The sequence below is a fragment of the Alligator sinensis genome, unplaced genomic scaffold (assembly GCF_000455745.1).
Source record: "Alligator sinensis unplaced genomic scaffold, ASM45574v1 scaffold1118_1, whole genome shotgun sequence".
Classification (NCBI taxonomy): Eukaryota; Metazoa; Chordata; order Crocodylia; family Alligatoridae; genus Alligator; species Alligator sinensis.
In genome coordinates, this window is record NW_005842070.1 from 2,339,563 (window position 1) to 2,365,896 (window position 26,334).

A 26,334-nucleotide genomic window follows, 5' to 3' on the forward strand; every position below is an offset into this window, starting at 1 on the left:
TGACTAAGCAAAATTCAGTAAGAATAAATATAAAGTCTTGCACCTGGGACAGAATCACATGCACAAATACAGACTGGGGAATGACTGGCTAGGCTATAGTGCTGCAGAAAAGGTTATAGTGGACTGTATAAAATGATTATAAGTCAACAGTGTGCTCTTGTTATCAAAAAAGCTAATGACATACTCATGGTGAATCTAGAATTTTGATAAGGGGGTGTGGGTGCAGCTGGTGTGGCACATCATCACATAACACAACACATTTTTCTCCAGTTACAGAAACTAGATACTTTACTAATATGCTATGGGACCAGCACAATATTATTCAGTTTTTAAATCAAAGCAAAAACAAACAACTATTGGAATGTGCACTAAATTTGATGGATTATATATTACATTTTAAAAAGCACAACAAATTAGGCAAAAAACAGTCAAAACAGTTAAAAAAAAGTTTCAATTTTCCTGTAGTCATTATAGTTAAGTGTATGTCTCTTCCTTATTCGGATTCATAAAATAAAATCAAGCGTTCTTGATCATCTTGACAGTCCAATACTTCCCCGTCAGTCATTTCTACACATAAATTAATAATACCACACCTGAGTTAACGTTTTTAGCAAAAGGTAAAAACTATACATAGGGCTGTGAAAAAGAAGAGAGACATTACAAGAAATGGCTAACAGATAGCAAAATTACAGAAGGATAGTTTGAATAATAAAACATCAAGACCATTAAAAAAACAGGAGGAGTCAAGAGAGATTAACAGGAATGAGGGAGATGATAATGAGCTATAAAGTCAATTGCCTGAATAGAAATACCACCAAGCAGTTGGTCTGAAATTTTGCCTGGAGCAGAAATCAAAGTAAGGCTGCTCCTGTACCACTTCACCCCAGGATCTTCCCCTGGGAATACTGGACTGTATCAAATAAGAACATTACAAGTCAAGGGAAGTCTGTATTTGGTATTGATGAGACCTCATCTGGAGTACTAACTACAGTTTTGGGCATTATACTTCAAAGATATGGAGAAGTTAGAAAAGAGTCAAGCAGAGGACAAAAGAGATTAGAGGTCTAGGAAATATGTCTTACAGGGAAAGATTGGAAGTAGTGGAATTATTTAGTCTGGAGAAGAGAAGACTGAGAGAATATCAAGAAAAACTTTCTACCTAAGGGTGGCTAAACACTAGAATACATTATCTAGAGGGGCAGTAGACTCCCCAACCCTGAGCGTCTTAACAAGCAGGTAAGGCAAACATTTGACTGCAATGGTAGAAAACCAGGGGTGATCCCTCTCTAAACAGGGACTTTTGACTAAATGACATTGATGAGCTTTTCAGTCCTATTTTTTTGTGATTCTATTAAATCTTATTTTGCCATAATGGTGATTTGCTGCACAACTATAATAAAGAAATGTTACAACACTCTTTTCTACGAATACCTGTTTTAATAGTATCAACTTATTCCTCTACTTTTACCTTAGCCTGTGTCCACACAAGCATGGACATTTGGTTCCCCAGGGACAACTAGCAGGGGGACACCTTGTGCCACCACTAGTTATCCCAAGGGGACACCTGTGCCACATGCCCTTTGGCACACAGCAGGGTACCCCAGGTAGGATACAGGAAGCTGGGGTCAGCACTGGGCTGGTCCCAGCAGCCTTACTTGGGGTCTTGCGGGCCTCCTGGGGCTGCAGCAGTGGTGATCCTGCTGCTCGGAGCCTAGCCAGCAGCCAGAGTGTGGCTCCAGACACCCAGGCTCTGGTTTTCAGCAGCGTGTGCAGCCATCTCATAAGCTGCCCTGATTTTTTTGTGTGTGTTGCAGTTTTGACCCCTGGATACTCAGGGTTCAAAAAATGCCTCCATGCTACTTGCAGCTGAATGTGAGGTATGTGGCGCCACAGACATCTGGATGTGGCCTTAGATACTACTTTTAAAGAGAACAAATCTCTATGAGTAAAAGTAATGTTTCTGCTCACCTAAAAAAACAACCATTAAGTTTCAGTAATGTGTACAGTACTGACCATTTTAGACTTTAAGAGTTCCAAAAGCCCTAACTACATTTCAGAAAAGGATTTCACATTCTTTATATTCTCTCTCATTGGTCCAGCTTACTATACTTTCTCATGCAAAACACATCTTTCCCCCCAAAAATATCAGCCCCCCCAAGTTGGGGTGCATGTCTTAGGGCAGGGAACCTAATTTTCTGCCCAGGACAGAAGTACCCTGCTTTGATTCCTGCTCCAGTGCAGCAGTTACGATATTACTATTCAGGCAGCTGAGGGAGTCAATTGACCTAATGGCTCATTGTTCTTCACTCTGTATGTTAGTGATTGTGCCTGCTTTTTAATAGTCTTGATATGCCACTGATCAAGCTAACCTTTCTTAGGGCAATTTTGCTGCATGCTAGCTGCCCCTGGCCTCTCTCCTCCTACTTAACAGCCATGAAGATCCTTTTTTAAGCTCTTTTCATAGATCTACCTTTGGAGACCAGTCTACAAAAGCAGCTACAGTTTCAGCTTTTGTTAAACAGAAGTGGGATGGCGTGTCAGCTGAAGATTAGGCTTTGCCCCTGATCTGTGCCACCAAAACTGGAAAAAATCTTTTCTTCCTCATTCTGCCTTTCAAAAACAGGGTATGTATTATATTCAAGGTCATGTTGTATATGAGAAAATACAATATGACCAAATACAAAGGTTACTAGGGGTGCACCACTAAAGATTTTTTGGGCCGATACCAATGGCCGATTATTAACGAACCTTATCAGCCAATGCCAATCCGATTGCCGATATGCAAGCCCAGCAGCTTGGAGAGCAGCATCTGGCTGGTAAGTCTGTAGGGGAGAAAGGGTGTGGGGATGGCAGATCGAGGCCCCTGCAGCGAGGGAGTGGGGCTGGGGCAGGCACTCCTCAGTTGGGTCGGGACGCAGGACAGAGACGCAAACAGCTGGTAATTGGGGGGGTGGGAAGGGTGCAGGGAGGGGGGCTCCCGCCACTACATGCACCCCCAGAGGAGTCATGGGGGGGCAGGGCCCCCCCACGCACAGCTAGCCCACCTTCCCAGCATCCCCACCTGCCTCTAGCACAGCTTTGGCCCAACCCCCCCACCAAGCAGAGTCTAGCACTGCCCCCAACCCCAGCCCACAGCAGCAGACCACCTTTACCCTAGCCACAGATCCTGGGGGCACATGCCCCCTACGCCTCCCCCCCAGGGGTGCACACAGCAGCAGAAGCCACCCCCCTCTCCCCACCCCGTGCTCTGCAGACAAGCCAGAAGTGGCTCCATCCTGCACCCTGCCCTGCCCTGGCAGGGCAGCACCTGCCCCAGCCCCAGCCCCACTCCCTCCCTCACTGTGGGGGCCTCAATCTGCCTCCCCCATACCCCTTCCCCCCTCACAGACTTACCAGCCAGACGCTGCTTTCCCAGCTGCCAGGCTGGCCACATGCATACTGTGGCTACATCCATGTGCGCAGCATTTATCAGTGATATTATTGGCCACATCAGCCAAAAAAAAGCCTATTGGTGATAATGTCAAATTTCTTTTTATCGGTGCCAATACAATATAGATCAATGTACACCTCAGTAATTGATGCATACAAAATCTTATAGCATGAATTTTGAGCATAATGGACACTAAGTTACACACAGCAAAGCAAAAATACAGCATTCTGAAAGATAAATACAAAAGGCATCACGGGTATTCTATTCCTGGCCCTGGACAGACATCTGAAGCTCTCCAAATTCTTCTGAAGTGCTCCAAATTGTGATCATACAAACATTTGTGACAACTGAAGAACTTTAAATATGGACAAAGTTTCCTGAAATAGCACAGAATCATAAGCAGGGCTGAAAGGGACTTCTATAGGTTATCTAGTCCAACCCCTTGGGTCAGGACATAGGACAGAGACACAAACAGCTCTATAGGTCATCTAGTCCACCCCCTACCTGAAGCAGGATTATCCCTATCCAAACCATCCTATCTAATCCATAATCTAAACTCTACATAAGACTATCATCAACCCTGACACACCACAGACATAACACCCTAACCTACCACAGGTAAAGCAGGAGAACAATGGCAGCCAATGTCCCACTTCTATGAAATGTTGTCAATACATATTTGAGAGATCTCAGGTACAGGGCCATGCTACCCACAAAATCCCTAGTCATCTGTACCCTTCTGACCATAGAGCAAAATTCCTCCTTCCCCCTAATTTTGGTGATCAGTCTAACCCTGGGCAGAAGGGCAAGATCCTTTAACCAGGAACCTCCAGCTTTGGTCCCAGCAGAAGCACTGGCACATCCCAGTCAAAACCTGCAGCCTAGCCAACACCCAGTGCCTCTGAGAAAAAAAACTTATAAACACCCTGACACATGTAGTAGAGGGGTGGGGAGAAGGTAAGCAGCAAAGCTCAGAAGCACGTAAAATACCCAAAGTAGAACATAGGCATAGGTATGCCTAGATCATCCCTGACTACTGGCTCTACGTCTTCTTGAACACGTCCTGTAACAGAGAGCCCACAACTTCCCTATGCAGTCTGTTCCACTGCTTCACTGTTCTAACAGTTAAAATGTTTTTCAAGATAACCACTATAAACTTACTTTGCTGCAATGTTAAGCCATTGTTTTGTGTCCTCTTCTCTGCAGCAAGAGAAAAAAGGGTGCTTTCTCTCTTCTTTATGGCAGCCCTGAAGGCTGCAATCATGTCCCCCCTTAAGTACTTTCCTACAAGCTGAACATGCTTAGCTCCTTCAGCCTCTCCTCATATGACTTGCTTTCCAAGCCCCTTTTCATCTTTCTAACCCACCTCTGGACCCTAACTCCTCCTCATTTTTTAAAATGTGGAGCCCAGAACTGCATACAATACTCCAGATCAGGTCTAACCAGTACTGAGTAGAGAGGCACTATCACTTCCTGTGTCTTGCACCTAATGCTTCTATTGATGCAACCCAAAACTGCATTCACTTTTTTGTGTGGCTGTATCACACTGCAGACTTATATTGAGTCTGTGATCCATCATGACTCTTTCATAGTGCTTCCATCCACTCAGGTCACTCATTTGTTTTTGATTACTCTTCCCAAGGTATAGCCCCTTGCATTTGTCCTCACTAAACTTCATCCTGTTAACTCCTGACAGCTTTCCAATCTGTCAAGGTCCTTTTGAATTGCACTCCCAGGCTCCAGTATGTTTACAATCCTTCCCAGTTTTGTGTCAATTTCTATGCCAGCATTCAAATAATTAATAAACACATTGAACAGCACTGGGCCCAAGACAGACCCCTGTGGGACTCCATTTGAAACCTCCTGCATTTTGACAGGCACCTATTAATTACACTTTGCTTGCAGCTATTGAGTTATCTATCCACTTTATAGTAGTTTTGCCTAGCCCATGTCTCCCATTTATTTATGAGAAGGTTGTATGGGATCTCATCAGAAGCCTTACTGATGTCCAGATACACTATTTCCACAGCATTCCCTTCATCCACTCAAACAGTTACTTTGTCAAAGGAGACCAAGTTTGTTTGACACAGTTTGTTTTTCATAAATCCATGCTCAAAGCTTGTGCCTTTCCTTCTACAGATGCTTGCAAATGGTTTTACTTAGGATATGCTCCAGTAACTTCCCAAGCGTTGAGGTGAGGCTAACCAGTCTGTAATTTCCTGGGTCCTCCTTTTTGCCTTTTCCAAAGAGAAGCACTATGTTGGCCCTTTTCCAGGCCTCTGGTACCTGAGCCATCTCCCATGGCTTCATGAAGAACATTGCCAAGGGCTTCGAGATCTCCTCTACCAGTTCCTTCAGTACCCTAGAAGGAAGTTCATCCGGCCCCGTTTACTTGAATCAAAAGCTCTCTGACAATCTATTTTGTTGTTTCATCCTTCAGCTTGCCCCCTTCCTTATGCAAATAATCCTTATTAGGTATCTGGCTGCAGCTTAATTTTTTGTGAAGACTGAGGCAAAGTACCTGTTGAGTAGCTCTGAGTTCTTTGCATCTTCTGTTAAGAGTCCCCCCCAGCTTGTGAACAGTGGACCCACATCTACCTTGGTCCTTCTTTTCTGGCCAATTCTTACAGAATCTCTTCTTGTTGTACTTAACCTCCTTCACCAGGTGCAGCTCCTTCTTTATCTTTGCCTTCCTGATTTTGTCCCTGAAAGTTCTTGCTATCTCCTGATACACTTCCTTGGTGACCTGTCCATCCTTCTATTGCCTGAAGGCTTTCCTTTTGCATTTGAAGCATTTTAGAAGTTTCTTGTGCAGCCACATTGGTCTCTCACCATTTTTCTTATACTTCCATCCTATCAGGACAGTTTCTTATTGGGCTTCCAACACCGTGCCCTTCAGAAGCTTCCAGCCGTCCTGGATTCCTTCCTCCTTTAGTCTATCTTCTCATGGCACACCATGCCTATTTAACTCGAGGTAAATGAAATCTGCCTTTTTGAAATCTAGCATTCCAATTTTGCTGACCTCATGCTTTCCCTATCTTAGGAACTACAATTCTATATCATGATCACTTCTTCCCAAGTTGCCCATCACTGTCACATCCTCCACCAGTTCTTCCCTGTTAGTCATGCAAAATGCATGAACAAGGGTGTAGACACATGTATATTTGAACCCCTCTCAGAAGGGAAACATATCAAAAGGGCAGCAGCGGTTATGAACCCTGGATGAAGCAGTGTTAAAGTTAGAGGGGTTTTGCTACATTTGAATTATTCTCAAAAGGTCATAGAGACCTTTATGTTGAGTTACACACACCTCTTCAATATAGCCCTCATTTCATTCTTTAACTTTGAAGTTACAATTTTGTCAGCATCCTAGCTCTAAAATCTATCGTACCTAGATTGTTGAAAAGAAACCAGTCTTATTTTATTCAAGGCTTCAACTGGCAGATGAAAGGCTGGCTTGCAAGTGATCCACTGAGCTGAGTTGATGATTCCTAATATACAGAAACCCCTTTCATCAAGCTGAGTTCAATTATCTGAAAGGGTAATTCATAAAATAAATTTAGGGAATATAATGTATCACACTAAGTGCAGGTTAAAGCAATGCATGCCAGTGAAAGGGGCACTGACCTGGAACTTGGGAAACATGAAAAGCATAATAAGGATTAGATCCTATACTATAACAGAGTAAATGACTTAGAATGCACACAAGTAACATAGGCAGCCATTTAAATCATGGAAATGACATAATCCATTTGCCAAATCCCATTGATTTTTTTTTTATTAAAAACATCACTTAAGTTTAAGTGTGCCAGTTCAACGTGCAATCACATGATCCAGATGGTATGTCTCATACTCATCATCTAGTTGCTTACTGTGGCATGAGACCTATATGTCTAGCTGTTCAAACATCATTAAGGCTTATTACTTTGTTTAATTGTAGCTATCGCTGGTCTAACAACAATCAAGTCACTTACCCATGTCTCTGTGGTGTACAACAAGAAAAGAGTTTGTTATGGCTGGTTTTCTTTTCTCAGCCATATCTGCTGCTGCAATCAGTCTCAGGGCTCACAGGATCAGCTGACCATCATACATACTGGGCAATTTTTCAGCTACCAAATAAACTCACTACGTGCCTCTTGGATTGTATAATACAACATGCTATGGCCGAGACTTTAGGTACCAAACTGAAAGTAATTTCCTTTTTTTGTAATGGAACATGTTCTTTTTGCTGAAGTAATGGAAGTTTTTGCATGAAGAACTAGGAAAAGAATGACATTCCTGATATACAAACTGAAGGCTCTAAAAGTAAATTACATATATATATGGCAATTTCTTTTTACTGGAGACATCTAAACTCTCAGTTTTGACACCTGATGTTAAGCAAGAGATTATAGAGTTTTGAGAGACCTCAAGTTACAAGGGAAAGTATTAAATCTCTGAAGTTATAGAAGTTAGGTTGACTATTCAACTGAAAGATTACTGAAAAATTTAAGAATAGGCAAAAAAACCAAACAAAACCCATAAAATAGCTCATTGTCAGATTACTCCCAGGCACATAACCCATTTGATATTGATTGTTATACCTCTCATAAAAACATTTAAAAATATTTCAAGCATTTGAAGCACTGTCCAACAAGAAAAGGATCACAGGAAGAACAGATCCTTGGATCGGTCAAGGATCTACTTTCTCTTTTAATCTAAATGTTCATAAAAACATTTTAAAAGCTTTATTCCGTTGATACAAAACATCTGCCAGAGGAAAAAAACCAGAACAGGATACAGGCATCTTTCAGAAAGGAAAGGTTGGCTGTTACTGAGCAGATGAAGTACGTAGCACAGTCCTATAATCTTAGAAAGACAAGACAGTATATCAGCATAGAACAGGAGTGCTCAACTTCTTCCCTGGCAGGCCGGATAGGCAGTGTCCAGTCTGTCCCTGGACTGGATCTGGCTGGTCCCAGCATCAGGGGCAGGTGTGGCAAGCAACATCCAGCTTGGGGGGGGCATCCCAGCCCCGAAGGTAAAGAGGCCTTGAACCACCCCTGCTGGGGAGAGAGAGAGAAGGGGTGTGACCCATCCCCAAGGCAGCCTCATGGTAGAAAAGGGACATGGCCTGGCTCCAACTTGGTCCCACATGACGGAGGAAGGGGAGGAGTGTGGCCCAGCCCCAATCTAGACACATGGAGCATGGCCCAGCTCTGACCAGCTGTGCAGGGCTTGACGGTTGGTAATCTGGCAAGTGGGAGGGTGGCCATATTGTTCAAGTACAAAACATCTCACTATTTAAACTACTTGAAATCTCTATCCTTTAATATCTTCATCTGAGGTAACATTAACATACACTTAATGTTTAAGTTTAGAGATACCAAGGCACTTAAATGTATAACATGTGATGTGTTTCTGGAACCCCCAAAACAGGCAGTTTTCAGAACTACAATAATTCAATCTAGGGGTTTCATTATATTTGATATCTCCTGCTTTGATATATATCTGTTATATTTCATAGTGCTGTACTGTTTCCCATGATACCCTGCATATTATGCCTGGGGGTGGGGTGGGAAAATCAATAAAATGTTAAAGAAAAGAAAAAGATAATCACCTTCATTAGTGATAAAAGGTATGCATTGCTTTTCGTTCTTGTTAGGCTTGTACAGCCAACATATCAATCAACTGAACTGGAAAGTAAAACCAAAATGTAATCTGCTAATTATTTTTAAGTCACTCACAAAGGCAAGGTTCAATTTTCAGAAATACCAACTAAAAATAACACATTTGTGCTTGTTATCTGAACATATTTAACAATGAAGTGACAGAAAATAAACATGAAGCTCTATACATTCATTTCCTGAGATGTAGCAGGAGACATGGGCTACAGAGGGGCTCTGCTTGCAGTGGACCATGAGTACCCTAAGGATCCGCCTGCTGCAGATCCCACATACCCCCTGCCCAAAAACCCCACACACACCCTCACAAACCCTACATCCCACACACACACACTCCCCACACACACCTACCCCCCAGCACACCTCTCACACTCCCCCACCATAACATACAAGAGTTAGACTTTATTTTGAGCTATTTTACAAACACCTCTATATACACTAGACAAACCAGGACAAAAATATTTTTTTAAACAAATTAAAACATGTTATAGTAGATGTTTCATTTTTAGTATATGATTTGGTTTTTTTCCAGTTCCAAGATGGCAACCTCCCTCCCCTCCAAAAGGAGTACTTCCAGGGCAACTGACGGACATCCAGTGGCAAAGGTCAGTGGTTAGGGGCAGGACTTCTGGCCCAAAGATGGCAACCAGCAGGCGGGACACCTGTCAAGAGGTGGGGTACCCTTGCGGCCCTCAACAGCTCACCAAAACTTATTAAGTGGTCCTCCAGCTGAAATAATTGCCCAACATTGGCTTAGGGGCACTTGCTGGGACACAGGAGAATGGCAGAACAGGCACCTGAACCTGGGTTTCCCACAAAATTATTTGCTATTTTGAGTTGCATGTGTAAACATTTCCGAAGGTTTCAGATTCATCCAATTTCCGAAAGTAAAAAGTAGTACAAATCCTAAAAATAAATAAATAAATAAAACTGTGACTTGGAAAAAAATATTTTATAGACAATAGTCAGTTCTAGATGTAAGGATAAATAGATTAAAGATTACAAGGTGCACAGGTGCTGTACTGACAGGAAACATGTAAGTTACAGAAAATACTAAATGTATTATGATAGGACAGGTTTCTTGCTGTATCCTGCCCAACATGTGACTCTGAAAAGACAAAGGAAACAATTGAAAATTAATAATTTGCATGATAAAGAATCACTTTCAATAGAGAAAGCACTAGGGGAAACCAAACAAAAAGCAACAAGGAAATGATCATGTGAAATGAGAACAGAAATATAAGCATATCTACCAGTTAGTAATCAGTTCATGAGTTGCATACTTTTGCACATGCAAAATGGCACCACCAGCTAGAATCGGGGTCCCACAAACCTCTAACTAGATAATTCAAATTTTGAGTCTAATGCATTAATTCTGTGATCCAAGCATGGGTATCTACTGCAGATTGCTTACCTTTTGATAGCCCAGTGTTTCACAGAATACACAGCTGAACCAGTGCCTATGGCACAATGTATAAAGATCATTAATTTATAAGTCTGAAGAAACTGAAGAGCGTAACGAAAAGGAAACACAAGGAAACACAAGGGAAAGGGTATCTTTATTACGGATATGATGTTAGTTTTCCTTTCTTTATTTTCAAGATTACATATTAAAAGAAAAAGCAAATGTAAAAACTAGGAAAATCTCTGAAAACTACTGAACTCTCTAAGGCAAGGGTAGGATTTATTAGGAAATAGGAAGGGAGAAGTCACCACTGCTAAAATAAATTACTTAACATTCTCCATTTTCTCTTTAGAGAAAATTGTTAATATACAAGCAAATAGATAAAGGAAAAGTTACAAATAAAACATTTAGAATGCTCTTTATTTTCATGGTATCAGTTAATATGCTCAATAAAAAAAATTAACCCAAGTATGTAAAGTTGCATAACATGACAATACCTACCCATCTTATACCCAGCATATAGAACAAATCATTTTGAAAGGTTTAGTGCATTATATACACATATTTTTGCATGACTAAACTGATTTAAAAGGGGCAAGGGGAAACACCTTTCAGAGGAAAATCTATTAGTCCACTTTATAAGTCTTTTTGATGCTTTCCATTAGCAAGAGTGTTGGCAGCTCAAGTAGTAACAAATGCTTTGTAACCCATCTCTCTTCTGCTTTCCAAATTAAGGAAAAGAAGGATATCCATTACAATAATATAATTTATTAAACTTCCATTATATTTTTAAAATATTTCTAAGAACCACTGCTTCACATCCAGGCTGTTTTATATTTTAAATTACAATGCTTAAAAAGTGTGAAATTTCTAAGCACTTTTTTAATTAAGACCAACAGATCATCTTTCCAGCAATGCACAACAGTAATTACCAAAGAAAAATCAATCTCTTGAAACTAACAATTTTTAGCAACTTCTTCAGTATCTGGAATTGAAGACTGTGTCATCTTAATGGAAAAGCAGCTATCTCTAGATTTGAAAAAACCTAGCTTCATTTTGATTTGTGATTTGGTAATGGTAGTCTTAAATTAACAAATCTATTTGTCAGATGTATGCCTATAATTGGAAAGTTGTATAATCAAATAATGCTTAAGCATACGTATACAGGTTTAGAAAGTGAAATGTAAAACTCAGTTAAAGGATGACATTACTTATATTACTCGACATAAGATATCTCTACAGGAGTTTATACAAACATTATTCAATTAACACACTTATTCAATCTTTCGCTTTTCATGATATATAACTGCAAGAAGAAAAGAGTAGCTCCTGCCAACTAACAAATTAATAGCACTGAAATAACTGAAAGAGGTGGCAATTTTTTCCTTTGGCTTGAACAACAGCTCTGTGAAGCTATTAACATTTATATAAGGAAAGTATTTTCTTTGTAGAATAAAAGTTAAAGTACCAAAACTCAGTTCTAAAATAATGGTATACAAAACAAAACAAGATACAAACGAAGTGAAATGAAAATAACTCTCTCCCCACCCAAGCAAGACACTGATACAAACAAAATTCAGACAAAATTTGGCTTTTCTTGAGACACTTGATTCCTGCATTAGACAGCCATGTTCTTAATGCTCTGAATCAAATGAAGTCATCATCTTTTTTGGTTTCCTCCATTTTCAGACAGATGTTTCCCTTGCTACAACAGTAAACTTTTCCAATAATCACTCAAAAGTGCAGTAGGTGCTTTGCAGAACAATTATGAAGGCAGATCCTGCTCTGAAGAGCTTATAATCTAACTTTAGATGACACACTTTAACAGGAAGGAAGAGGGTAACAGCAAGATCACATAGCTATTTTTTCACTGCAATTCAACACACTAGAAAGTATATATACATTTAAAATCAAACAGTACACAATTTTCTTAGGTACTTTATTAGGAGAGGATTGTCAATATAAATGGGGTAGGGAGCAGCTTGGTGCAATTACATTAAAAATATTAAATGTGAATAAGAAAATGATAGATTGTTTTTCATTTACAGCATCAAATATAAATATAATAAAATATTATGTTATTTTTAGAAACTGCTTTTCTTGCACATGTGGGAAAAAATAAAGTGTTGTCAACATCAAATTGCTGTAAATAGGAATATAAATCCCGCTCTGCAATTCCAGAAAACTACCAAGACTGCATTTGATGACTCTTCTGAGCATTACTTAACAATTAGTTTTGCTACTGCAAGCAAAGTATTTCCACCAAGACCAGCTTACTCTTATTAATAAAAGGATGAACACTATACTTAACTGTGTAAAAATAATTAGGGTATTAATTATGATCAGTACAACAATGTGATGTCTCTAGTGGTTTAGTAATACTTCATGACAATACAAAAATTAACACCACAGATGTAAGTAGCATTCAGAAAACTCACCATTCAGAAGACCGAATAGCCTAAACCCATTTTCAAACTTTGAAATTATAGAATCTGCTATGTGCATTTCATACTTTCACCAACATTATATCATTTTTGGAAAGGATTACTGATTTCCTATAACAGCACTGTTTCAATACTGTGAAACAGACAGAATACAAACTGGGAGTGATAGATTGACTTTTGGGTTTGTTAGCCTATACACTATTTGAGAATAAAGCCATTGCTTCATGGAAAAGAGGTGTAAGGAAGGAATTCTGAGGAGTGGGAAAAGCACTAAAAAGATACCTGGTACAGTGAAGGTATCATTTCATAATAAAGACTACATCTGGAGTACAGTAAGAAGGAAATGGGAAATAGTCATATGAATCCCAACTTAATATTGCCAGGTGTAAGCTATTTGCTAAAATGAAGACAGAATCATTTCTATTTTATCAAGCAGTCCATATATAGTGTTGAGCGCAGCTATACAAAATGAAGTGGTTAGGAATTTGTTTTTCAAGGTCTTCACCATGCTTACTCCCAGAACAGTTATTTTTACTCTTGGAGAAAAAGCCTGAATATCAGTACACTCGTGATTTCTCCTGGAGAGCAGCAACTCTCCCAGGAGAAACTGAATGTCTGTACAAGGCCACATAGTAGCATCCAAGCCCATTTGAGCTGGGCATAATATTTTGGATAATTCATTTCAATGCAAGATAGCAAACAATCATCACAAACATTGTTCCACTTCATATTAAGTTGCAGGTAACAACCGCAGTTAATTCACATAAACCTTTAATGTATGAACAATTGTAAACTCAATTTTAGGGACACAATACAAAGAACAGTAATTCCACCAAAATTCATGCAGACATTTTAGTTCATGGAGTGTGTTGTAATAAAAACTAAAACCAAGTATAACAGACTAGTTCATAAGCTGGTTCAATTTTAGACTAGTTTTGGTTTCAAACAACAGTGGAAATATCTCAAGATTGGAAGCTGTCATGCTGGACTGTTTAAATTTTGACAGAAATAAAATGCCACTGAGAAGAGAAGAGAGACATTCATCAGTTCTTTAGCCACATGATCACAGTTAACTCCTACACAAATGATCTAGAAACATTCCAGCAAGGAGGTAAAATCTGTGACCAACTAATTTACCATGTTAACAAAATCTGTTTTTTTCTCTCTACTCCTCAGTATGCTTGTGCCCTACAGAGCAGAGTGACAAAATACAGTTACAGATAGTATCTCTCAATGAAAGAACATTTTGAAAACTTTGATGTTTTTATTGAGTTTTTATTAAAAGATAACAGATAAGCTTTCATAACAAAAAGCACTACCGCAGGAGTTACATTAAAGGATAGTGTTCTAATATAGATTATGAAGATAACTTGACCGGGAAGAGTTTTATTGAATCTTATATCTTATACATCAAACAGCTTTCAGACATTCTTTTGCTGTTTTACCTGATAATAAGCAGAGAAAACCACCAATGTGAATGCTAGAATTTAGCAGTATACCCTCATTTCTAAACATTAAAATACATTAAGACTATAACTAGAAGTTGAGCTAGAAGTTAAAGAATTCTTAAATAAAATCAGGTAAATTCTATTTATTCTGAGCCATAGATTTAATAAAATATGAAGAGTAACTTCTATTTTTGTAAATCAAAATATTGTTTTTGTAAATCAAAATACGATCTGAATATGATGCTCAAATGTATAACTCTTTAAACATAAGATATCTAGATTTACCTTAACAGAAGTTCTTTGGGTAACTTTTTGTTAATAAGGGCTTCATCATTATTTGAGAAAACCTGAAAAGAGAAACAAAGTAAATTATTATTTAAGAAACCACAATTTATTAAGCCAAGAAGAAAAACAGTATTTTGAATACTTTCTTAACTTGTCTCAGTTTTAAGATTTTTTAACTCAACCAATCCTCCAAACTGAGACATCACCACTAGCATTTTATCTAGTATCTAATAACTTAATTTCAATATTCATCACATTTCTGACTCTTTACATTTGGTTCTTATACAATTTTAAGAATTAGCTGCATAATACTTATGGAGCAATTCTACAGCTTGTAAACAAGCAAACAAATCACAGTTCCAATTTAAATCTAATGCAGTATTTCAGGAGGTAGAAAGTCCAAAAGTAACAAAAATAGACTGTCACAAGCTTCCCACACCACAACAGGAAAAAAAATGACATGTTTCCCTAATTATCATTTCACTGTATAATATTTAAGCAAGTGTAAGCTGTTCAGCCCAAATATGTGAAGTTACTTAAATTGATGATAGACTAGCCAGTTAATTTATTGCCAAGTCACATTAGAGTACGCAAGACAGTCCATAATTATACACTATAACAAGAAGCATCCCAAGGAGTGATATATACTAGCACAGAGATGCTTAACCTGAAGCCTGCAGAGGGAGCAGGTCCATGAGGCTGGTCCATGAGGCTCCTCTGAGTCCAGAAATTTGGCAGCAGGGAAGAAGTGGCAGCATTAACTGCCACTTCCCTGCTACCAGATTTGCAGACTGTGGGGAGTCCCAGGCATAGTCAGATCCAGGCACAAGGGAATCAGGCTAGCACACAGGGTCGTACCTACAGACTGACCTCATGCACTGATCCCACACCACTCATCCAGTTGGCAGGGCCAGGAGGTTGGATGCCACTGTACTAGCAGAACAGGAAACGCTATAATTACATCTCTCTCAGTATTTCAGCGCTACCAGATTTCTTGAAGGGAGGATAAAAAACAAAAAGGTAACAAAAGCAGGGAAGGATGCAGAAAATCACAAAAAGATGACAGAAAAGAAGCAACAGCAACATCACCTTGCACCTAATGATCCATGAACAGAAACTGTACATCACTGTCCATATCCATAGTTACTATAATAGAGTTAATCAATAGTCAGGGAGGAATACTAAAAACAACATCAACAAAGGTCTATAGAGTACAAGTAAATGTTTTCTTTTCTGTCATTTCCTAAAAGGTTAGACAAATTAGTGAGTTGAAGGCAACAGTGGACTGGAGAGAGTAAAGTTCACCAGGCAGAGGCAGGTTGTTATGGATTGGATAGCTTTTAGTGCTGAAAAGCAATTTTCTGTAAATGAGGCTACCAGAGATAGTCAGCAGAAGAAGTGGCAATAGTACATTCATAATTTGGGAATACCTTAACTGCCACTAGTACTGGAAATACTAGAAGTAAGGACACTAGCTTCCTTCCAAGACACCAGCTTGGCTGGCAGAAGTGTTTCTGCCAAAGTAACACCAGGTCCCCCAAACAACAGAACCCACTTTCAGCCAGCTAAACCCGTACTGGGGATAGACAAAGTGATTTTTTCACACCACTAGCTAACAATGATCTGTCAGCAAACCTCTGTAATGCAGACAAGTCTGACAGCACTGTCAGCCACTCCAATATTATTGCCTATGTGCATGCTATGCCCCTGCAGTAAATGAAATAACCTGGATCACATTATTCCTTGTGTATTCATTTAGATCAGGGTGTCAAACACCCAGCCCATGGAGCTATGCCATCTGGCCAATGGGGCTCCTCAAGAGCCTGCTGTTGAAATCCATGGTATGAATCCCCATTGTGGATGTATATGGGGGGTGGGGAAGAATGACTGACAGCTGTTGTTAACCCCCATGCCTCCTTGACATCACTTGCCTTTCTGCCGCCAGATTTGATCTGATCCCCACTGAGCTCCACAGTCCAAATCCAGTCCCGGAATTGAATAAGTTTGACATCCCCGATTTAAAGAAACTACCCAAGATTAAAGCCCAAGTAGAGTGGTTCTCAGCATTTTGGGAAGCAAGTCACTCCTTGGAAAAGGCCAGCTCTTGGCTTTCACTCATCCCTTGACTATGAGAAAATAATGGAACAATTCCTTTGTTGCACAGAACTCAGAAAGACCACAAACAGAATGTTTTTGACACAATAGATTCCCACTTGCAATGTCTGAGATTATCTCATGAACTGTGTGTAGGTATCTGCATGCCTAACAGTGTAAATATTGCATGGCACCCCATGGTATTCTTAAAAAGATCTCATTGTACCCTGGTTGAGAATCACTGCCCTCAGGAAGAGACAATCCCTGAGTAGGTCAGCTCCCCAAAGAGCAGTTCAAGAAAGTAATTAAACCAACCAAACATACAGGGAAACTGTCTCTTCTCAAAAATGACTGTAAGAAAACTTTGAAAAAGAAAACCATTATCTTTACTATAAAGGAAAGAATAACATCTTGAGTGTTTTACATCACAAACTATTTCCTGAGGACCACAGAGCTTCTGTTAATTGGTACTTGCTTTGAGCCTGATCAGTTGCTGATGCATTAAACAACGGTTTAGTATCATTTTGAAGGACTTCAATAAATGGAGCAGTGCCTAAGCTGCAATAAAAGTGCTAAAGGAGAGAATGGATACATATCTGACAATGGCTTATAATGAAAACTAGAATTAAGATAACTGGTACCTAACCCACAACAGCAGAGAACATGGGAAAGCTCATTAAAAATAAATTTGAACACATGGTAAAGCTGCTTGAATAATCACTAAAAATAATAAACTTATGAATAACAAGACTGAATGGGGGAGGCAACCTATGACAGATGAGGAGGACAAGGCTGGAGTATTTAATGCCCTTTCTACCTCAGTCTTCACAGGCAAGGTCAGTTCCCAGACTACTGCACCTGGAAGCACAGTTTGGGGAGAAGGTGAGCAGCCCTCAGTGGTGAAAAAACAGGTTAGGGACCATTTAGAAAAGCTGGACATGTACAAGTCCATGGGACCACATGCAATGCATCTGAGGGTGCTCAGAGTGTTAGCTGATGCGATTGTAAAGCTGCTGGTCATTATCTGAAAACTCATGGTCATTAGGGGAGGTCCTGGACAACTGGAAAAGGGCAAATATAGCGCCCATCTTTAAAAAAGGTAAAGAGGATCCAGGGAACTAAAGACCAGTCAGCGTCACCTCAGTTCCCAGAATAATCATGGAGCAGGTCCCTCAGGGAATCCATTTCTAAGCACTTGGTAAATCCATGCTGAATGTGACCAGGAACAGTCAGCATGGATTCATCAAGGGAAAGTCATGCCTGGCTCTGTGGATGCAGGGAAAGCAGTGGACATGATATACCTTGACTTTAACAAGGCTTCTGATAGAGTCTCCCAAAGCATTCTTGCAAGCAAGTTAAGGAAGTATAGGTTGGTTGGATGAATGGACTGTCAAGTGGACAGAAAGATGGCTGGATTGTCAGCCTCAATGGAGTGTGATCAATGGCTTGATGTTTAGTCAGCAGCCAGTATCAAGTGGAGTGCCCCAGGTGTCGGTCCTGGAGCCAGTCCTGTTCAATATATCCATTAACAATCTGGAAGATGGAATGGAGAGCACCCTCAACAAGTCTGCGGATGACACCAAGCTGGGGGAGTACTATATAGGTGGGAGGGTAGGGCTAGGATTTAGAATGACCTAGGCAAATTGGAGGATTTGGCCAAAAGAAATCTCATTAGATTCAACAAAGTCAAGTGCAAAGTCCTGCACTTAGGATGGAAGAATCCCATGCACTGCTACAGGCTTGGGACCAACTGGCTAGCTAAGCAGCAGCCCTGCAGAAAAGGACCCAGGGGTTACAACGGGCAGTAAGATGGGTATGAGTCAACAGCGTGCCTTTGTTGCCAAAAAAGCTAACAGCATACATTAGCAGGATCGTTGCCAGATGATCGAGGGAAGTAATTATTCCCCTGTATTCTGCACTGGTATGGCCACACCTTGAGTACTGTGTCCAGTTTTGCACCCCCCACTAAAAAGGATGTGGACAAGTTGGAGAGCAAATGACAGAACAAGGAGCAATGGTCTCAATTTGCAGCAAGGGAAGTTTTGTTTGGGTTGGATATTAGGATAAACTTTCTCACGAGGTGGGTAGTAAAGCACTGGAACAGGTTACCCAGAAAGGTCGAATCTCCATCCTTGGAGGTTTTTAAGGCCCAGATCAACAAAGCCCTAACTGGAATGATCTAGCTGGGGATGGTCCTGCTTTGAGCTGGGGACTGGACTAGATGACCTCCTGAGGTCCCTTCCAACCCTAATTTGCTATGATTTTAGAATTCTAAGGATCTCTTGCATGAACACTTCCTTGAAAAGTGGGACTTTTCAGTCAAGCTGCTGCAATGCCTTAGCCCCCTCAGCTGCTTGCACATATTCCTCATGTGCACTACCTTATGCTGGGTTCTGGCTTCTAATTTAATCCCTTCTGGAACAATATTGCAGATAAACAAGGGACACGGCCTCAGCAAAACAAGCTTTTTACCACCATCATTTTACCATTAAAAAGAATTAGAGAATTATAGATATCTGCAAAATAACCAAAGTCCTGTGACACATCTTTCTCTATCATGTTCTTATCTATTTCTGAGTGCCAGGTTAAATCAACAGGGCTCCAACTAGCAGCCTGTGGACTGCACCCAGCCCCTGAGGAATTCACTTATGGAAGATCAGGGTATCACTCCCCCGCAGCATTCATTTACCGCCGTTAGCAGGGTTTCTGAGCTCTCCCTCCCACCTCCAGCTTGTAATTCCTGTCCCCACCCCTGGGGTTGGGACAACACAACCCAGGAGGCTCATGTAGCCTATGGCCAGGGATAAGGCATCAGGGGGCCCAGAGTGCTGTACAGCATAGCACTATGAGGGAATGCCCACTGTGTGGTGCAGCACTTCAGGAAGGCCCACCATGCCAGGAGAGGGGGCAGGGGGCATGCGTCTTGTAGCACGCGGCCTGCAGCCATTCAAAAAATGGACAGTCCTGATATCAGCATTTCAGGCCAGGCAGAGTCCTTTCTGTCTTCTCTTGCTCTGACCCATTCTTCTTGCAGTGGCAATGGATGACCCTTCTTTATCAGAAAAGCATGCTACATTAAATATAATCACTCTCCTTTGGCCTCATGAGCAAGATGAAAAGGAGCAGTATATCCACCACTATCTAGTGTCAATGTAAAGAATCCATTGTTCCACAAAGCCCGAACGGAGTTGAGCCAAACCAAGGCAATAATCCTAAATTGCTCCATGATAGCTTTTCAGTCACAGTCCTCTAACTTAGCGTCAAATACCTTTATTTGACAGGATTTTTGGTTGTGGCCATGTTGGTCTAAGGACATAGGCAGGCAAGCTTCTTTGGGTAGATGTGATAGCTTTTATCAGACCAGCTGAGTAGTTGGAAAAAAGTTATTTGCAAGCTTTCAGGCACAAGCACCCTTCTCCAGGCACAGGGAGTCTGTTATAAAAGAAGCTTGCCTTTCTTTGATAGGGAAGCTCCTCAAAACAAATCAAGCTAACCTTGCCTTGGACAAAGTATGTGCTCAGCGTGTAACACAAAACAGTGAAGGAATCCAATTGACTCAGACATATCCTACTCTGCAATTTTATGCATATTGGAATTTAGCAAGCACAGATTAAGGAACTACAATAGTCAAAGGCAGTAGAACGAAAGGCATAGATAAGGTAGAAATCACCAGAAGACTAAACATTCAACCTCATGTGACATTACTTGGGCATGTTTAAAAGATTCAGGGTTTTTCTCCTTAAAGAGGAAAATCTATGATTTCTCTCTTTAAAGGAGAAAATCCGCATTATAACGAGGGGATACACTCTTTTATCCAATTTTTCTTATGTATTTAACACTCTTTGTGCCTAATCAGTTTGCACACAATCACTTTTATTAATGGCTAACTGTACTTGTCTCATATTTGGTGTACAAACGTTACTAAAGCACTGTTCTGAGCATGGAGCAGGACAGCTCATATTCAGTTCAGGTATATAACTCCATACAGTCTAGAAGAAAATCCTTCCCACAGGGAGTTTTTTTGAACACACAAAAGATCTAACAACAACCATACAGAGCACACGAGGGGATAGAAGTATGCTCCTCAAGCATATTTTTGTTTGCAGAAATCGATGCAATTCATTTCTGGGGTGATTCAGCAGTCAGCAGTGGCAGTGGCCCCTTGATATGAGGATGCATCTTTCAGTAGATCAGGAAATCATCAGTGCATCCACATATGACTGAAGAGGCCAATCCAAGATCTGTATGTTTGACTGCAGATATGGTAAACAGTTCCAGGAGTAAAAAGTAGATCTTGGTAATGTCAGGTCACAGCTCCTCTCCTTTGTCTCTCTCATTTATCCACCTCAGGAAATTAACTGAAAACTTGTTTTTTTTTTCTTTTAAAGGTGTTATGATGAATTACTATTGTCAACTAACTTGTAAGAAGTTACACTCATGTAGTATTGCTGATCCCAGAGCAGAATTCAGAACGTAATCTGAGATCCCTGGCAGATGTTAAAGATCTGACATGGCAAGATGCATGATTTTAAGGATCTGGAATAAAATTCCTCAAATCTCATCATATATTCAAAACTTTAAAGTAGGGGTCAGCAACGTTTTTGGGCAGAGTGCCAAAAACACCTGCAACCTTGACTTGTAAGCTGTTAGCGTGCCAGGGGCAGACACTGGGGGAGATGTGAGGGGCCTGAACCTTGTCTGGCAGTGCAGCCCCAGCCCCTTCCCTGATGCACAAGTGCCAAGCAAAATGCCTTTGCATGCCATGCTCTGGCATGCGTGTCGGGGGTTGCCTACTCCCGCTTTAAAGGCTTGATGGGCAGTACAGCACTGAGGAACTGGTCCCCAGTGTCAGGCTACCCAGTGCAACTTTAAACTTGCCAGCGCCCAAGAAGCCTGGCATCAAAAGTCCCTGGCATACATTGCATTTATGCTGCAATTAATGTGTTAATCATGCCAAAAATTGCAAGGGTGCTAAGGTGTACACCCAATTTAAGGTGCCATTAAATAGTAAACCGACTATAAAAATATTCCACATTTGATATAGAATATTTTAAAGGTGGGACTATATGTCATCTTAAATTGAACATGTGGCATCTCCACACATCAGGACTGACAGGGCAGATGTCCAACAATCAGGCAGTTGTCAGAATCAGCCCTTGACAGCCCCAGGCCTCCAACACACAGTGCCAACCGTCTTGCCAGTACCAGCCTGGGGCAGCCCTGAGACTCCGAGACTCCAACTGGGCCTGGGCCCTCCCTACAGGCTCTTGGCAAGGCAGGCTAGGGGGGCTCTCCCACCAAGAACTTTAAACTCCTAGACTCAAACTCCTCCGTGTTGGTTAGCCCCAGGTCATGAGAGACTGCAAGCACCTAGCTTTTAACTTACAAGTGCAACAAGAGCCCAGGGCCATCCTGCATTGGGAAGTAGAAAGGATGCAATGTGGATCCAGTCCCTGATCCCAAAAAATCAATCCTCCTGCCATAAATGTGTGACCACCGATCAGATCCCATATTGCCATTAAATGGGCATGTGCTAGGGACCAGAGAGTGGCCTTCTTTGTACCAAGCTCCCCACACACTGGGAAATGTAAATGGGCTGTTGTGCAGTCCAACACTGGAGAGAGTATCTCCCAAGCCTGGCTCACCAAACACCCTTTATAACATGCCACACATTCCAATTAAAGCATAATACAGCCACAAAGATGTGGAACATTAGATGCAAAACATATTTCTGGTTAGTTTGCCATTTTTATTACATTATAAACTGGTTGAACATATGATATGTTACAATGTATCATGCAAGTAACATGTTAATTTAAATCTTTATAAAATATATATAAATAATATATTTTATAAAATATATTTTATAATCCTGCACCCTGCCATGCCAGATCTTTAACATCTGCCAGGGTGTTGAACAAAACTTCGGGTGCCTGCCACTTTAAGGGCAGAGGCAGGCAGCTACAAGATGCCTGATGAGGGCTGGCATTTTGAACACAGGACATATAAAGGCTGCAGTTTGCTGCTGCCAGAGGAGGCAGAAACATTGCCTAGATGAGTTGCAGCAGGAACAACCTTGGAGGTAAGAGCAGCAGCTTATGGGGATGGTTTGTAGGCGTAACCTAAAACTGCATCCTGACATGGAAGGGTGGCCTGGTGGGGCACCTGGTGATGTGGGAGTCCCCAGGAAATGCCAGGCCAGTTACCTCCCTGATGAAAGGTGAGGAGGGCCTTAACCCCAGCCCCACCTTCAGGTGGGCTTTGGAGGCAGCTGGGGAAGTAGTGGGGGCCAGGCAGGTCCATGTGTAAGCGCCTGAGCCCAGCAGGGATATGAGGTCCCAGAGACCCCAGAGGGGGTAATATAGAGAGCACTGGGAGGCCCCCTGCACTGAGTAGGGCTGAAGTGCTAGTAGGCCTGAAAGGCTGTGCATGTGAGGGGGCTGAGTAGGCTGCAAGGACAGTCCAAGGGGCATGCTGACTAGGGTTGAATGAGAGTAAACTTGAAGGACAGTGCAAGGGCCAGCCCCGTGAGGAGTTGTGCCCGATGAGAGGCTTGGGGCTGAATTAGCCTAGGGTTTGGCATAAGGCCGACCCACATAGAGTAGGGGAACTTGCAGAAACCGAAGGTTCTGTGTGGCAAGGCCAGCATGAGAATAGCGAAGCCTGATGGTCCAAGATGGGCCATTCAGGGAGAAGCAGGGTAGTGGAGTGTAGCTCGGTAATGTGCAGTATGCCAGAGGCCCCGGTGAGAGAGGGGTGGAGTGGAAGAGGCCTTCTGTGAGTGGAGGTGGGGTGCATGTGCATACATGGCCCAGCTTTGGACTCAGTTTGCTCCGGTCTCAGACTGGGAGTAATATTAATCTGGATGCCACCTGCAAGGCATGAGCTGCAGTGTATGGGAGGTCGGAGCCGCGGATAGCGCCCCCTGGCATTGGGGCAGTAATGGGCAGTCTCCCGCATGTACCATTCGTATATGGGAACAACAAAGCCATGGTAGTCATGGATTGGGCAGATTGCCCAATAGAGACAGGTGGGTGGGCCAACGCGAGACCCAGCCCCAGGAGTTGCCACCTGTCACAATATACAAAATTCACAGTGGGGAATAGCAGCTGCCAGGGGTCTAGTAATTTTATAAACACGTATATTCATGTGAGGGGTCTTCCCTCAGTCACCTTCATGTCTCCCAATAATATATGAAATGTAAAGGTCAAACTTGTTCAAAAACGTTAATTCTTACTCCAGGTTTGGGGTTCAACTGGACAGCACTGAACTGTGAAAGCCACTGACATTTTCAGAGCCAGCATAATATAATTAATTAGCTTTTAATTAGATAGAGGCTTGCAAACTAAAACTTACATTTTCTAAAAAGACCATTCCAAAGAGACCTGTAATTGATTTTAAAATGGCAGTTTTAGCACAGAATTCACATTCCTTAAATAAAAATAAATATGACCAATTTTTATCCATATAGTTTTCTAATATACACCCTTCAAAACAGATGCACAAAGGACATAAATAGCTTATGTACACCAGCAACACAACTGTATCTTGCAGTTCTTCAAATCAGGGGCGTCTGACTCATCCAGCCCTACAGACTGACTGGGGGTTGTTGGGCTAGTCTGTAGGCTGGACTAGGACTGCCCCCTGCACAGTGCCTGTGGTGCTGGGGTCCTCCTGCACACCACACACAGTACATGCCAGCCCTTGGGTTTGCTGTGTACACAGTACATTAGGTTGGCAGGGGGAGTGTGCTGTAGGGAGCACTGAAGGTCTGTTTGGGGTGCCACATGCAGCCCGCAGCCCAGACCCTCTACACTGCATGCAGTACTGGGTCTAGCCCACTCCAGAGACAGCATGTGCCCCATGTAAGCCCTGAGCACACAGAAAGCCCCATGACAGTGCTTGCTGTATGTGGTCTGTGGAGCTAGACTGGCTGCACACACTGTATGCAGCTCAGGGAGTTGGTCTGGCATACACACTGTATGTCGTACCTCATGAGACTGGCTTTGCATGTTGGCTCTGGCATGGCCTGATCAAGACCAACCCCAAAGCCAATGCAAAGGGCCAGTCCATCAGGGTGCCACATGTACTGCACGGCCCAGACCAAACCTGTGTGCTATGTACCTGGTATGCAGTGCCAGGTCCAGCCGCTGCATATGGGGGGTCAGTCCAGAGATGTATAGGCCAGATCATACAGCTGCACAGGCCACATCCAGCCTGTGGGCCATATGTTTGATTCCCCTACTTTAAATCAACAGTGGGTACATGTACATGAAATGCTATACTGAGAAGCAGCATAGCTTACTGCACATGTAGATGCACATGCTTACGGTATAGTAAACCTCACTAATTGCAAGTAAATTTGCTACCTGCAAATGCAAGAAGCAAATTTACTTGTGATTACAAGCTGAGCAGTAGCACTTGTGTAGATGCCTGACTGGGAACAAATCTGCAGCTCTGTCCAAATCCCCTGCTCCAGTCAGGGAGCCAGGGCTGGGAGCTCCCTCCTGCCAGGGCAGGGGTATATTGTCCCTGCCCTGGCAGCAGGCAGCCCCCCCACCCCAGGCTCAGGGAGCAATATATTCCAGCCCTGGCCAAAAGACAATTGTCTCCTGGCCCAATGCTCCCTGCCAACCCCTGGACGAGCACCCAGGGGGAGCCTAGAGCTCCCCCCTGGTGGTGGCAGGGGCCCACTGCAGGGCCCCAGAAACCAAGAGCAGCTTACTGCCACTAGCAGCAAATCTGCTCCCACTTCCCTACATGTAGATGCCTGCCTAGGAGCGTTTACTCACAAGCACTTTACTTGCAAGTAAAGTGCTCCTGGATCTAATGCATATGTAGACACGCTCAGTGTCCATTAATTCATTTTTTCCCCCTATTAAATCAAAGGAGGAATTTGTTAATTTCTGACTCATCTTTCGATATTTTAAATTATGAGATTTCTAAATCATGCCTCAACTTTTATTCCCTTAATAAAGGTTGTATGAAAAAAAACAAAAAAAAATCCTTTGATTTTCCATCTTATGAAATTTAGTTTGATTTTTAGTAATACCAATTTAAAAGATGTGAAGGTTGTTAAAAATCATCAAGAAGCGTCACTTCAGCAGGTGATCAATTCTGATGATAAATTGCAATCCCTGCTTGATTATGGCTATAAAACCCAATTCCTACCTTTGTTCATAAAGTTCCATTAAAAAGTTGACTTCTTCCTTTCATCAATAATGATTTTAGTCTATTTAATCCAAATCTTTATATTCTTGTTCTGATTTTTTTTTCTTATGTGCACAATTACATGTTCTGTTGAAATAACCTGTTCCAGAAAGAATGTAGAGTAGGATACAAGATGCAATCTAGGTTAGCCAGTTGAAGGGGGGGAAAAAGGTACAGGTCAGTCGCATCTTACGCAGGGGTTACGTTCTGAAGTCCTCGCATAAAGCAAAAATTGTGTATAGTCAAATCGCGATTACCTTGCCAGCGATTTGACTAGCAGTGACTGTCTCTGCCTCCAAAACCTTCCGCTGCCGCCGCAAAGACGTGCTTAGAGCTGTGCAGCCGGCAGCAGCCG

General features: G+C 41.8%; 1 protein-coding gene across 2 annotated transcripts in view; it reads right to left on the reverse strand.

The window, feature by feature from the left end:
- Nucleotides 1-15,672, reverse strand: part of FBXL2 (F-box and leucine rich repeat protein 2) — a 70,221-nt gene extending 54,549 nt beyond the window's left edge. For both annotated transcript variants that reach the window (XM_025204151.1, XM_006023601.3), the window contains exons 1-2: nt 15,546-15,672; nt 14,676-14,737 (exon numbers count right to left, since the gene is read on the reverse strand). In XM_025204151.1, the coding sequence (XP_025059936.1) occupies nt 14,676-14,737; nt 15,546-15,572 (89 nt within the window). In that variant the 5' untranslated portion in view covers nt 15,573-15,672. The remainder of the gene's footprint in view (nt 1-14,675; nt 14,738-15,545) is intronic.
- Between the last annotated feature and the right edge of the window lie 10,662 nt (nt 15,673-26,334).